Raw genomic sequence first — 14,273 nt, forward strand, 5'->3', positions numbered from 1 at the left:
GTGTCCTCAACCTTCAACACTTAGAGCCATTTGGGTCTTTGACAACATCCCAACAGGAACCACTAAGTCTTATTCACTTTTTAGGAAAATAAAACAGATTTGTTTTTACATTAATGTTACTACTATTTTTTGGCAAAAATAAAATGAAGCTTTTTATTTTTCAAAACTTGAAATAGTTTATAATTTTTGTCAGAGATTTCACATGACTTCCTTTCAAAATAAAAGATCCTGTGTCACAGGATCATCTCAATGCAGCAAATCATTAGATTTTCAATTTTCATACAAAAAATTGAAAATCTCATCAGCTAAATCAGAGCTAATTCAGTGACAATTTTTTTTAGAAACACTTAAAATTTGTGAATTTCTATAAAGATTTTTAAGCTAAATTTGGAGTTTAGCCAATATTTCAGCTACATGCTAGCTGCTTTGGCAAACTTAATTTTTATTCTTCAGCAGCCAAATTCAGCTTACAGCATTCACACTAGTATTATCACAGGTAATGCTATATATCTAGTTGATAATTATGTTAAAAGTTACGGTTTTAAAGTTTTAAAAATGTAGTTTTAGAGTGTTCAATAAATGTTTATCCTGTTCGGCCCGTGACCTCAGGTGTGAGTTTGACATGTGGTATAACGTCCTGTTAAGCAGTCTTTCTCCTTCACTCTGATTCTGTCCGTATTTAGTTGTTTAGTTAGATTCTGACATGTGAACCTTAACAAGCAGCAGCTTTCCAGAGTCACAGATCAGGTCGGCGCAGATCTTCTTCCTGCATCACAGCTCCTCATGCTCAGTCACCCTCATCCCACCATAGTCTGTGATGGTGCTCATCTTAAAGTAGTCCACCTTGTCAAGAACTTCAGAGAGCGCCAGACGGCCATCCTGATGACAGAACACAAACCCATTTCAGACTGCATGGCAGGGGGACTTCTCCAACTGCTCTGTTTGAAGATTGGAGCTAATGTTTCAGATGTTTACTGTTTACTTCAAAATGTTTTCATGTGAACTAATAGTTCAAATAAACACAAAATCTTTACCATAATGTGAACACAATCAATGTGCTTGTGGAACCGCTTTTCTCCTTCAGAATCTATTGGAATTACTTTGATCGTGTTAACAATTAAAAGATTACTGTAAATCAAAGAACATAAACACTGGGGCTCCGGTGTTAAGGGTTAAACTTTATTGTTTAAGTGCGTACCAGGGACTTCTGCATCTGTGCAGCTCTGAAACCACTCCTCATTGAAATTGTTTAAGCAAAACAAAGAACAATATTGATTGTTTTACATGAGTACTTGTGCAAATGTCATCTAGAGATAAAAAAAAAGGTAGGGCGAAAATAATAGAGTTGCTCATCAGTAAAAAGTAATTTTATTCCATAAACTTGCAGCATCTATAGAATGTGGGTAGCTCCTCCTAACATAGACAAGAAAGCCTTGGTTCAAATTCCAGGTGAGTTAACTTATTCTTCCTGTACTTGTGACTAGCATTTAGTGGTTTAAAAACCCAACTCCAACCCCTTAAAGTCCCCCATGACATTTTTTTATTAAAAAAAACATTCCCAGTACTATTTTAATTATGATTAAAAAGTTTTTAACCAAACTCCAACAACCTAAATTTCTTAAAAAGACATTTTTCATGTTGATCTGAAGCCTCCGTTTCCAAAATCTCCTCTGAGGGGGCGTGGCTTTTGGAGCTCCACCCCTGAGCCCCCCTGTCTGATTATGATAGCTCTGTGTCTCTCTAGCATAAATCTTCACTGCTGCTACATAAAAACATCCATCAATCTGGGTAATGTCCAGCCGTATGGTTCTGATCCAGATGTCAGCTGGACGAGGAAGTGAAGATCTTCATGGACAGAACTTCCTCCAAAATCCTGATTCTTTCTCCTTCCAGTTCACCAAAGACTCTTTTAGCTAATTCTCCAATGTTTATTGACTGTGATCAATACATTCAATCATTGGTTTCTCAGAGTTCTTGATAAAATAATCAAAGCTAACATCAAAATGCTCTTTCATTGATTTACAATCCTTTCCAACTGCGGTCAAATGAGCCGCCGTTCACATTTCCGTGGTCACATCAAGAAGCTCCGTGGAGTCTGGTGGAGATTTTCCAGCGTTCTCAGTCCTGCTACCGTAAGTATTGGATGAAACTCACACCAAAAATCCAGTGATGCTGATTTGACCACAGAAATGTGAACGGCGGCTCATTTGACTGCAGTCAATGTGAAGATACCATCTTCTCTTCTCCAGAACCTGAACTAGACACTAGGAACAGATGAGGGTTTAGTGCATGTGCAGCAGAGCTGTTGATGGAAAGAAGATCATTCATTCAAACAGAGTCTGTCCAAGACAGTTTGATTGATTTAAAAGGAGAAATGCTCAGAAATGTAAAAACAAAATGATTTCTTATTACATTTGTTCTCTTTTAGAAGAAAAATGACACACAGACATGTTAGAAACTCTAAAAACAGGTTTTTCATCAGAGGAGGACTTTAAACTCTGAGATCACGGAGTGGATCTAATTTTTAGTCTTTAGTATGACTGCACTGTGGATTTGAACTCATCCACTCTTGGAGCAGACACTGTTCCAGTAGGCCACTGAGCTAAGTCTTTTAAAAGAGGGAATAGAATTTCCAACATTTTGGATGAAAGCTTGTCATAGGAAATGTTCGAGTCAGTGACATTCCCAAACAAGAGCTGGAAGTTCTGATTAAATTGACCTCCTACAACCAAAAGGTTCAGCAGAACAAATGGGCTTTTAGATGTGTATTTTTCCTGTTTCCAGACATTTCTAATTATTTAAGAGGGTGCAGCTCCTGAAAAAGCTGATTGCTAAACTGTCTTTTAATGCCCCAATAAACCTGTTGTGTTTCTGTCTCCAGCCTCCTCAAGTTCTGTCACTCGTCTGCTCCATGTACCGAGGACACAAGACAAGAGAGGCAAACACATCCAGATGAGATAGAACTGCAGAAATCTGATGTATATAACTCCACGCGCTGTTCTCCTCCCAAGGTCACCTCAGCAGACAGGGCCTTGCATTGGTCCCAACCCTCTTATTGTCCTCCACCTTTACCTCCGACATGGATGACCAGCCTCTACCCAGAAGTCTCAGAGTGACGCTCAGACAGACTCATGGCAGGTTTTCTTCACACACTGATGGGTTCTGAGTTCAGGTTTGAAGGATAACGACACACGTGTTTGCTGTCAGCACAAACCAAGACCCAGTGGAGAAATGCTGAGTAGTTATGCCTGTAATGCTGCCGTAACCTTGAAATTTCCCCACCATGGGACGAATAAGGACTATCTTATCTTAATAACAGTTGAATACAGAACTACTTTCATTTGGACTGACAAATGACCCTTTTGAGGATCTCTGGAGGTGAAATCCCAGTTAGCAAAGTAAAGTCAGTACCTCACAGGTGTATGAAACCAACGTTCTAGATAACCAGCTCTCTGTCATCCTGAACTTAGTTCCAGATTTAGACCAGTACTCTCCAATGCTTGGACTGCTGACGGTTCTGAGGCTACAGACAATGTCCGACATTTTTTCCATTTATTTATAATTTGATTCTGCATGAAGTTTTATTTTTTAAAACTACTGGATTCTCTCCACCACAACCAACTCATTCTTGTGTTTCATATCAAGTTGCTCGATCGTGTGTTGAAAAGCCATCCTCCTCTCTTAAAGCGGCTGCATCATCCGCTAGGTTTAAAGGAAATTTAGATCTGAATGACTTTAATTGGCTCAAAGTATTAAAAAAGCATGTTTGCATGATGCATGTTTATTCTGATCAGGCTTTTATTTTGATTGCCTATACACGTGTCCATGTAAACACAGTGACAAACTGAGGATTTTATTCTCAAGTTTTAGAAAGAATTCTACAGGGTTTTAAGTCATAAATGATCTTGTTCAAGATCTCGATTGTAAAAAAAAAAAACATTCTGCTGCCCTTTTTATGGATCTGTGTAAGGCATGTGATACAGTCAACCACATGCTTTTACTCAAAATTTTAAACCAAGTTGGCATCCCAAATCAAGCTACCACTAGTTATGCAGTCTATCTGTCAAGTGGAACGCAGTGTGTTCAACGGGTCCAGCTGTTCTGTTCTGAGACGTCTAAAGCAGGGGTGTCAAACTCAATCGCACAAGAGGCCAAGATCCAAAACACACTTTAGGTGACGGGACGAACAGGAGAAACATTTATTGAAGACAATAAAACTACATTTTTAAAACTTTAAAAATGTAACTTAACATAATCATGAACTAGATATATAGTATTACCTGCAATAATGATAGTGTGAATGCTGTAAGCTGAATTTGGTCACTGAAGATGATAAAATTGATAGCTAAAAACACTGCAGATAGCCAGAACAGCTAGCATATAGCAAAAAAACAGCTAAACTTCAAAATCCCCTTAAAACTGAAAAAAACCTAAATTAGCCAAAACAGCTAGCATGTAGCTGAAATATTACCTAAAGTCCAAAATAACCTAAAAATCTTAGTAAATACCAAAATAATCCAAAAAGCTAGTAGAATGTAAAATTTTAAAACTGTAACTTTTTAACATAATTATAAAAAAGGCAGGAATATTATTCCAGAATAAATCAACTTAAACCTTAAATAACTTTAAATATTTTACTCTCCATTAAAATATATTTTGTCAAATTTATATAAGTTATAAATAAGTGCAAGATAACATCAGGCATTACCTGGAGGGCCGGATCCGGCCCCCGGGCCTCGACTTTGACACATGTGGTCTAAAGGAACACCTCATGGCTCATATTTAGGTTCCTTTTCCTCTTTTGGTTATATCAGTCACCTATGTGCAACCTGTTAATGACACGTATCTCTTGTATGCTGATGAGACCTGGTGGTGCAGTGGTCAGCACTCTCACCACACAGGGAGAAGGCCCTGGCTCAAACCTCAGCTGGGACCTTTCTGTGTGGAGTTTGCCTGTTCTCCTCGTGCATGTGGAGGTTTGATTTCACAGTCCAACATCATGCTTAACTGATTCTGAATAACAGGTGAGTGAGTGGGCCTGCAACAGACAGGCGACCCGTTAAGGTAGAACCCCACAGTAGCTGGGTTTGCTCCAGCAGCCCTGTGACCCTGAAAGGCCTCCTGCAGCTTCTGACAACGCATGGATGGAAGAGTTAAGCTTAGATTCTGTTACAGAAATAAATCAGCTTTTCCCTCAGAACCGGTTGGACTGTAGTGATGTTTTTTTGTATATCAATACCTCAGTAACTGGCTGTAGTCGTCTCATCATCACTGTGAACTGTAGGCCAGAGCAGAGAACTCTTCAGTGAGAGACAGGCTTTTCATTGGATGACTGATCGACAAAACTCTTCTTAAGCTTGTTACAACTTATTTGAGCTCTCTCTAACTAAGGTCAAGAAGTCATTATACCCTTTGTTATGAATGCTTATTAAGCATTCAATTAAAGTGTCACTAAAGTGTGAATGTTTAGTCAGCATTCACACTTTAGTGATTCTCCTGCTCCTTTCTGTTTGTCATGTAAAAACTCAATCAGACTTTCAGAGATTTAAGTCATCTTGGTATCAAAACTTACAGCTCATTCAGGACATTACTGCTTTACTTTAGTATTCATAAATAAGGGATGTCCCGGTCGGATAACATGATCTAAAATCAAGCCTGAAAACGTGGTTGATGACTTGATCGGTGTTGGATGTCGTCCCCCGATCAGGATCGAATATTTCACTTATTCTTATTATGGATGAGTGTTTTATATTTCAATCTTATTATTCTGGATAAACACTCCACTAGAAGTCGGCATGTCATGAGGAGATCACAAAATCTCATTGCCAGAAAACGACAGCAGCTTAAACAGGAGGCTAAGAAAAACAATTCAGTCAAGCTAGCGATGTGATCACAGATTCAGATTTCCGGGATCAATAAGTCTCTTAAAAATGCTTTAAAATAACAGCATGTGTCTCTATTGGTTTCTCTAAAGTAGTTAGGAAGTTTGGATTTTGAAAACAAGAAGGAAAGAGTGAAGTTACCCAAAGAGACCAGAAGTTAGGTTACCAACCTTGGTGTCCTAACAGACTCCCATCTGAATTCCAGATTCACACTAAAGCCAAAACCAGAAAACGTTTGGAAAAGGCTCATCTGGAATTGTTTATTGAGCTGAAGGAGTTTCATGTCTCACTGAAGAGGTTTTCTCTATTCATGAACTGAACTGGAACATCCTGGATGGATGAGAGTTTCCCCATCAGGAAGGGCCTTCACTCCAACAGCAGACTATCTTGTCTTAGAGCAGACCTGAGTCCTGGAGGCCAGTGATCCTGCATGTTTTTACATATGCATTTACTACCAATTGCTGATTACCTGCATCAGGTGAGTTCAGCTACAACGAACCAGCAAAGCCAGTGAAACAGTAAAAGAAACAAACCCTCGCAGGCTTTCAGGACCTCCACATCCTGACAGCTATTTGTCTCTTTTACACAGCAGAAAATGTCTTTAATAGCCTGGAAAACAAACATTTGGACACATTCAAACTGGAATTCCTGCTTTTCTATTTGTTTTGAAACAAACTACCAGGATCCAGCTTCAAATCCCAACAGGAGAGGAAAAACAGGATGCATATCAAGTTCTCCAAGACGTGGCAAAAATGAGACATTTTAAACCAGTTTGAAGTTTAAAGCATTGATAAAGAGTGATACATTTTGAAATAACGAGTTATTACAACTGCATTCACTTTAGAGACAATCCTCAGAAGATCAGCAGTTTCATCAGCTTCTCTCATTGCCCTCCGGATGCTATCTGATGTTCACTGATGTTGAGACAGAAGTCCTTGTGGGCAGTATTATGAATCATTAATGAATAGAAACATGTCTAAGAAAAAAAAAGCTCAAAACAAGACACTGATAGATTTGTAGAAAAGCCCAACTTTTAATATTTCAACGTGTAACAAAGCTCCTCTTTGGTTCAGGTTGGACAGCAAAGATGGAGAACTGAGAAGATTTGGACCAAATGCAGAGTTCAGTGCAGCTTCAACTTTGGAGTGTTGACGTGTGACGACAGGGAGGAGAAGAGTCTCAGCTGAACTCACAAACAGAATGTGAGCATCTCCAGAGGGGAGTGAACACTGAGCGTGTGCAAACAGTCACATGACACAGAGCCGGCCTGAGGCCAGAGGAACGGCTGACCGGATGAAGGTGGAACTTCACTGTGTTCCTGCTGTGGCGCTTCTCCTTCAAAACCATGAAATGTTGTGTTGAGCTGGATTCATGCTGGACTGTGTCCTGGTTCCTGACAGATTGTGCATGAATACAGTCATGCTCGATCAGGACCAAGAGCTGGAGCTGCTGGAACAAACCCAACGTGAACATTGTCACTGTAACCTGGAGATGTGGAGATTTCTGGTGCAGCGCTCAGCTCTTGGTCCAAAACTACTGTGTGGTTAAACAGACCCTTCCCCTGAAAACCTTTGGTGGACCACAGACCCAAAGACATTTGTCTTGAATCCTGCCGGCTCATCAAAGCTCGTCGTGCTTCTTTGTTAGATCTTCTCCATAGTTTGTGGCCTGACTGCCCACAAACATGTTCCAGTTGGCCAGAATCTCCTTCTTGGTGACTTTCCCGTCCTGATTTCCATCCAGAATGGGTTTATTGGTTCATGATTGACAGACAGAAAGAAAGAAGGAAGAAAATGGAGAGAAAGTCAGTTGAAGCCAAACAGTCAGAATATAGTTAGTAATTAACCCACAATTAACCAATAAATGAGCAAATGTCTGAGTACATTTTCACTGTCTACATTTCAATTAGAAATTGAAAAAAAAAAATCTCCAAGTCTACCTGCCTATGTAAGTGTACGACAACCTCCGTCCCCACATCCACCCTGCAGTGTTTGTGATGAGCGTTGGTGTTCACACCAAATGGGATTTACAAGCATCCATTTCAATCTTGAGTCAATTACAGACACCATCAGAGGTCCAGCTAAACGTTTCAGGTGTCATGGAACTATCTGGGAATAACGTCATGTTGAGAGTTCAAAATCTGAACTTTGGCAAAGAAGACATGTGGCATAAACCAACCAGGAATTCAGCTTTAGCCTGTGACACGTTGATGACATAACCAGTGGGTGGAGTCCAAACCAACATGGAGGATAATCTGATTGTTCTCCTTAACTTTATGATATTCTTCTTATTTTTATGGAAACAATAGTAAAACGATCCTGTAATTTTATTCTTGTTTTCCCCTGCCTCAGACTAATGTGGGACTGCAAGTGAGACGGGGTCACAGAGACAGAAGTACCGCTGAAAGCGGTCATCATGCAGCTCCTGCAGTAGATGGTGAAGCTCACCATATCAGGAGAGTCTCTGAATGATTTCATGAACCCAGACACGAGACATGATTACTGATGTGTTTGTAAAACTCTTCACCATAAAAAAACTTGATCTCTGAACATCATCCATGTCTTCCATGTAGCGATGAGGCTAAAAACTTTAGGCAGTAGCTCCTCCCACACGCAGAAGGAAGTTTAAGAAGACATTTATGGACAAATGTACGGCAGCAAATTTGACGTGCGATGAGAGAAAAACAGCAGAGACAAATGAATGAATCATATGTGGCGTGAACGCAACTCAACAACAAGCTCAAGCTGCCACAAATGATTATTTTAATAGTTGACAAATCATCGATTATTTTTTCCAATTAGTCAACTAATCGGGTCATTCACAAACTGGATGTAAAGCACAATATTAATCATCATTAGCTTTAAACTAACAAAAACTAGATATATAACATTACCTGTGATAATGCTAGTGTGAATGCAGTTAACTGAATTTGACTGCTGAAGATGCTGAAATTGATAGCTGAAAATACTGAAGCTAATGACTGAAAACGCTGAAGCTGATAGCCAGCTAAGAAACCTAAAAAACCTTAATAAAGGCCAAAAGTCCACTCTCTTGGGTTCACTCTCCCTGTTCTGCCTTCTCCATGAGTGAATAATGGATCTCACTCCGGTTCTCTGGAGTCTCAAAGCTGCAGAAACGTCCATGACCCGAAGACACAAACATGGCAGCTTTGTTTCTCAATTGTTCTTGAATTTCTAAAGTGCAGCATGAAGACTTTTCAGTGAGATCTTTAGCTGCTCCAGTGTCAGTGGATGTGTGCCCCTTTTCTAAAAGCTGTGGTTAACCATGCGTCTCAGGATTTGGTAGGGAGCACTTTCTTTCTGCAGTCATAGCTAGGTGGGTTTGTAGCCTACAGTGAGCCCTGAGGTTCACAGAGGTGTCAGCTTTACCTTGTCCGCGTCCGTCTCGTGGATCAGGTGTTTGGCCTCGTTGTCAGCATGGTCAACCTCTCCTGGGAGAATCCAGTGGGCCACCTCACCAGCATCCAGATACCCATCCTGGAAAGCGAAGCCAAGAGCACACGAGTCAGACAGAACGGAGCGGATTCACTGCCCTCCTACAGCTCAGTCATGACTATTAACCTGATGTCCGCCTTTGGATACTGACATTTTCCCACTTTTAGATTATCTTCTTCGGCAACTGCTAAGCATCAGAGCACTCCCCACCCTCTGCATCTGCATGCAGATGGACTCGCATCATCCTTTACCTTGTTGGTGTCCCTGAACTCTGAGAAGTGCTTCTTCTCTGTATGGACCCATTCAGGTTCGTTCTCTCCATCCTCCGGTGTGTACATATCACCTGCAGAAAGAGCGAGGCAGAGCAGTCAGGACACGGGAAAAAGAGGTTTCACAGAGGTCTTGATGGTGGAACCTCTGCAAAAGTATGAGCTGATGACCAAAGTTCCTCTGAACCAGGAGTCTCCAACCTGCAGCTCCAGATCCACACGTGTCTCTTTTATCTCTCCATGATGTCTCCAAACATAAAATAAGTCATAGAGACTGCTGATCCAGACATGTCGACCGTCAGAGTCAGCAGCTCCTGATAATGACTGTCTAACCAAAACTACCTAAAGAAAACAAATAAACAAAGCCTGAAAACTAAGACTACCAAGATCCAAACTAAAATAACAAAACCCAGCAGTGTAAGACTTCTGAGGATAAAGAGGAGGAAAAGAACAAACAAATAAATAAAATAAAACTCAAATAGCATTATTTTTAAATAGGAAATTACTTAATTATCATTTATTTAATTTAGATTAGTTAAATGTATAAACTGATGTCTGAGGTTCACATAGATGATAAACTATGTAGGTTTTTACATCCTGTTGACCTGAAGACGTCTGCAGCATTCCTTTCCATGCTGGCTGCTGATGAGCTGAATCAGGTGTTCCCACATTCTGATCGACTGAAGACACCTGATGAACTTCATTTAGGAAATGATCATCTGTGATCATCTGATTTCATTTGTTGTTGTTTTGTGGTGATGTCTTCAGGTTTTGTTGAACAGTTTAGCTCGTGGTCTTTACAATGGCCTCACAATGCCACAATCAAGCAGATGTTTCCGCTTTAGTTCTCTGTTAGTCAGATCCTCCTGCCTGAAACTCAATTCCTGACTTTTTCCTCAGCATTTATGAGAACGTGAAATGTTTCATATGCTGTTCTGAAGGTGAAGAAGCCTCAATTTCACTGAGCTGAACTAGAGGATCATTGACAGGTGAGATCTTCCTCCAGGAGTGAGAAAACTGCAGCTTGGACTTACCGATGTACTCATCAATGTTGATCTTTCCATCTTTGTTCTTGTCGATGTCTTCAATGGTTTCCTGGAAAAAGAAAAACTCCTTGAGGGTTGAGTTCTCTGAAAATGATCTGTGGTCAGCCAGATGTTGGCAGTTCATCAGCAGAATCAGCAGATCAGAAATGCATCTGTTTGTGGGGATTGGGAGCAGCTCACCTGAACTACTACGTCTTTCATGTGATCAAACTCCTCCGGATGAAGGAAGGCGGTGAACTCGCTCCGCGTGGCAATCCCGTCAGCATCTCGGTCAGCTGCCTTGAAACGTCTTTCGTCTCGGGCAAGCATGGCTTTATAAGTGGCCTTGTCTTCTACGTCATCAAAGTCCTCTCCTGCAAAGAGAGCAGGGATTTGGTCTTAATGCAGGAGTGTCGAACTCAATCACACAGGGGGCAAGATCCAAAACACACTCTGGGTCAAACAGGATGACATTTATTGAACACTCTAATACTACATTATTGAAACTTTAAAACTGTAGCTTTTTAACATAATTATGAACTAGATATACAGCATTACCTGTGATAATGTTAGTGTGAATGCTGGAAGCTGGATTTGGCCGCTGGAGATACTGAAACTAAAAGCTGAAAACGCTGAAGCAAAGAGCTCGCTAAAATATTAGCTAAACGCCACATTAGCCTAAAAAAATGGTAGAATCTTTACTTTAGTCAACACAGCTTACATAAAGCTAAAAGATTAGCTTAATTCCAAAATAGCCAAAAAACTCTTTAAAAAAGGCAAATTAGCCAAAACAGCTAGCATGTAGCTGAAATGTTATCTAAACTCCAAACAGCCTAAAAGAATCTTTGTAAACGCCAAAATAGTCCAAAAAGCTGCAGAATGACAATTTATAAAACTTTAAAACTGTAACGTTTAAACATAAATGAGAAAAATGAAAAAGTAGGAATATTATTACAAAAAAAATCAACGTCAACCTTAAATAACTTTCATTTTTTTACTCTCCATAAAAACACATTTCAACAAAATTATACAAGTTAGAAATTATATAAAAATTATATAAATTAATAACAATACAATTAAATGATCTGGAGGGCCAGATAGAATTACCCGGAGGGCCGGATCCGGCCCCCGGGCCTTGACTTTGACACTTTGACACGTGTCTTATGGTCTCATGTAGAGGTTCAGAAACTCCTGAAGACACAATCTGATTCTTAGCTGAAGCTACAGCACCCCCTCAGGAACAGGGACGTACTGCCATTAATCAAGAGTAGATGCACCCTGTTATCTCTGGTGTTATTACAGATCCCTGCAGCACTAAACTGTAACTCAAGAACAACTGCAGAGGAGGAGATGAGGGGTGGAGGGGTTTCCGTACCCAGGTAGAAGCCGTAGGTGGTGTTCTTGTACTCCTCCCAGGCGATCTTGTCATCGTGGTTCTTGTCGTAGTCCTTCCAGTGTTTGTTCACGTTGTCTTCGATGTACCTCCTCTGTCTGTGTTTGATCCAGTAGTGCAGCTCGGCGTGGCTGATGAAGCCGTCCTTATCAGTGTCTATGCGGTCCACGATCTTCCTGTGGGGGGAGGGACACGTTATGCCCCCAGATACTAGGGCTGGGAATCACTGGGTACCTCACAATACGATGCAATACATGATATCACGATACTGTAATAATTGGTAAAAATCATCTCTACTAACTCACATTATATAGAAGAACACATATTTTTGGGGAAAATATATCCCTATTTATTTTTTAGCTTGAACACAATCACAATAAATAATGTGTTTTATTTTGTGCCACATATACACCCTTTTGTGCAACATTGCTGACATGAGTAATACTATGTCCTTGACCAGCATTGACACCAATTGAATTGGAATTATCTGTAAAATTCCATGTTAACAGTAGTAAACATGACCAGCAGATTTTCTAACTGGAGCTCTTTAAATTTGAGTTGAAGACTCCTGGAGTACAGGATGCAGAAGACGGGATGGAGAAAGCTGATTGGCTGTGGTGACCCCAGAAGGGAAAAGCTGGTTATTGGTTATTCAGTAACTTAAGTCTTTAACCCTTTAACACCTGAGGGGTCATCAGTGACACTTGAGCACAAAATCTTAAACATATTGTAATTTTTCAACATTAACATGATCATTCCAGTAGATTCGTCTTTCTACTGGAATGATCATGTTAATGGTTGATTAGTTGCAGTAAACCAAAGGACATAAACTCTGGAGCTAAAAGTATTTGGTCCTATGAACAAATACTTTAGGCTATGATCTCATGGACTCAGTTGTTGGGAATATCTTGAAGCCACTGAGGATTCAGGAGTTCCCAGAGAGGACCATCCTGACAACCTACGCTAGTCTGGCCTTGCTCTCCTCCGGGGTCAGCTGGTCAAACGTCTTGGCCTCTTCCTTGCCCAGGAAGGCCTCGTGGTCGTACTGGTAGCCGTGGGCATCGTCGTGGACGTGGCTGCTGAGGTCGGGCTGGTGATGGACCCGCTTCTCCTGGGGGGGGACAGAAACGGCTGTGGCGGCCAGGATGCAGAGGACGGCGACAGGACCCAGCAGCATCATGGCTTCTAACGGCGCGCAGACAGCGGAGGAGAGACAGGATAAAGTCAGACAGGCAGACAGCTGGATGAAGACAAGCCGCCAAAGCACCGCAGAGGATAGAAGCATCTATGACCTCACCTCTCCGCGTCCAGTCGTTCAGCTCCTCACTGCTCCTTCTGCTCTCCTCTCGCCGTGATGAGTTCAAGGCGCGTCGGTCCGCGTTGGCACTCTGATTTTGGTTTTAGAGTTCTGGATAAAGAGGCGGGGCTTATTTGACATACAGCCAATCACTGGCGGTTAAGCAGAGTTTTTAGCCAATGGAAAGTGAGACACGAAGGAGAAAAATTAACAAAAAAACTTATAACGGGGTCTTATTGGTTACTGAGCGCCACGTTGTCACGCAACCCCCCCGACCTCCCCGCTGGCTCCGCCCACTGAAGGTAAGCGAAGGAAAGACACGTGGAAGATGAGGGTTCGGTTAGACCTGCAGAACTCATGATGTAAAGAACCAACGGACAGTTTGGAGTTTTAGTTTCAGCAAACAAAGTCTGCAACCCGAGTGTCAGGTCACGTTATCTCATCACATTTCAGACTGCAAGAGTTACATTACCTGTGATGATGCTACTGTGAATGCTTTTGGCTGAGTCGCTGAAGATGCTGAAGCTTTTTGCTAAAGATGGTGACACAATTTACTATAATTGTTAAAGGGATTTGCTGAAAATGCAAAAGCTATTTGCAAAATGTTAAGTTTGCTAAAAGACTGGAAATTTTGTTAAAGAACTAAGAAAGAGTGCTGAAATTGACTTAAATTTCGGAAAAAATGATAATGAAGTTACCTAAAAATCTCCAAAACATACAAATTATGAAAAACTATTTAGTGTGTTGCTTAAATATGAGCTTAACTACAAATTACCCCCCAAAAAACCCTAAGCAGATTACAAAATAGCCAAAAAAAAGCTAGTTTGTTGCTTAAATACTAGCTGGACTCCAAAATAGCCTAAAATTTCTTAGTAAGCTAAATAGTTAGGTATGTTAGCATGTTGCTAAAATAGAAGCTAAACTCTGAATTAGCGTAAAAACCTCAATAGAT

The 14,273-nt window shown here is 40.7% G+C and overlaps 1 protein-coding gene across 2 annotated transcripts; it reads right to left on the reverse strand.

The window, feature by feature from the left end:
* Positions 1 to 500: 500 nt before the first annotated feature.
* On the reverse strand, positions 501 to 13,532 carry rcn3 (reticulocalbin 3, EF-hand calcium binding domain). Of its 2 annotated transcripts, none has more exons than XM_024271865.2 (8): positions 13,322 to 13,532; positions 12,987 to 13,209; positions 12,007 to 12,200; positions 10,833 to 11,005; positions 10,641 to 10,701; positions 9,589 to 9,680; positions 9,272 to 9,379; positions 501 to 879 (listed from the first exon to the last, which is right to left on the reverse strand). In XM_024271865.2, the coding sequence occupies exons 2-8, from the start codon at positions 13,202 to 13,204 to the stop codon at positions 772 to 774; spliced, it is 954 nt and encodes a 317-aa protein (XP_024127633.1). In that variant the 5' UTR covers positions 13,205 to 13,209; positions 13,322 to 13,532; the 3' UTR covers positions 501 to 771. The 2 variants fall into 2 exon arrangements, with proteins under 2 accessions (XP_024127633.1, XP_024127632.1); XM_024271864.2 differs by lacking the exon at positions 501 to 879 and adding an exon at positions 6,892 to 7,610 and having other exon boundaries at positions 13,322 to 13,528.
* Between the last annotated feature and the right edge of the window lie 741 nt (positions 13,533 to 14,273).

This window comes from Oryzias melastigma, linkage group LG8 (assembly GCF_002922805.2).
Source record: "Oryzias melastigma strain HK-1 linkage group LG8, ASM292280v2, whole genome shotgun sequence".
NCBI lineage: Eukaryota > Metazoa > Chordata > Actinopteri > Beloniformes > Adrianichthyidae > Oryzias > Oryzias melastigma.

Bases quoted from the DNA above. Each gene is read 5' to 3' on its own strand.
- rcn3 (XM_024271865.2), bottom strand. From the start codon at position 13,204: ATGATGCTGCTGGGTCCTGTCGCCGTCCTCTGCATCCTGGCCGCCACA. The intron at 11,006-12,006 runs GTACGGAAACCC...CTCTCTTTGCAG, and splicing joins CACCTACGGCTTCTACCTGG to GAGAGGACTTTGATGACGTA. The intron at 9,380-9,588 runs GTAAAGGATGAT...TTCGCTTTCCAG, and splicing joins AGTTCAGGGACACCAACAAG to GATGGGTATCTGGATGCTGG.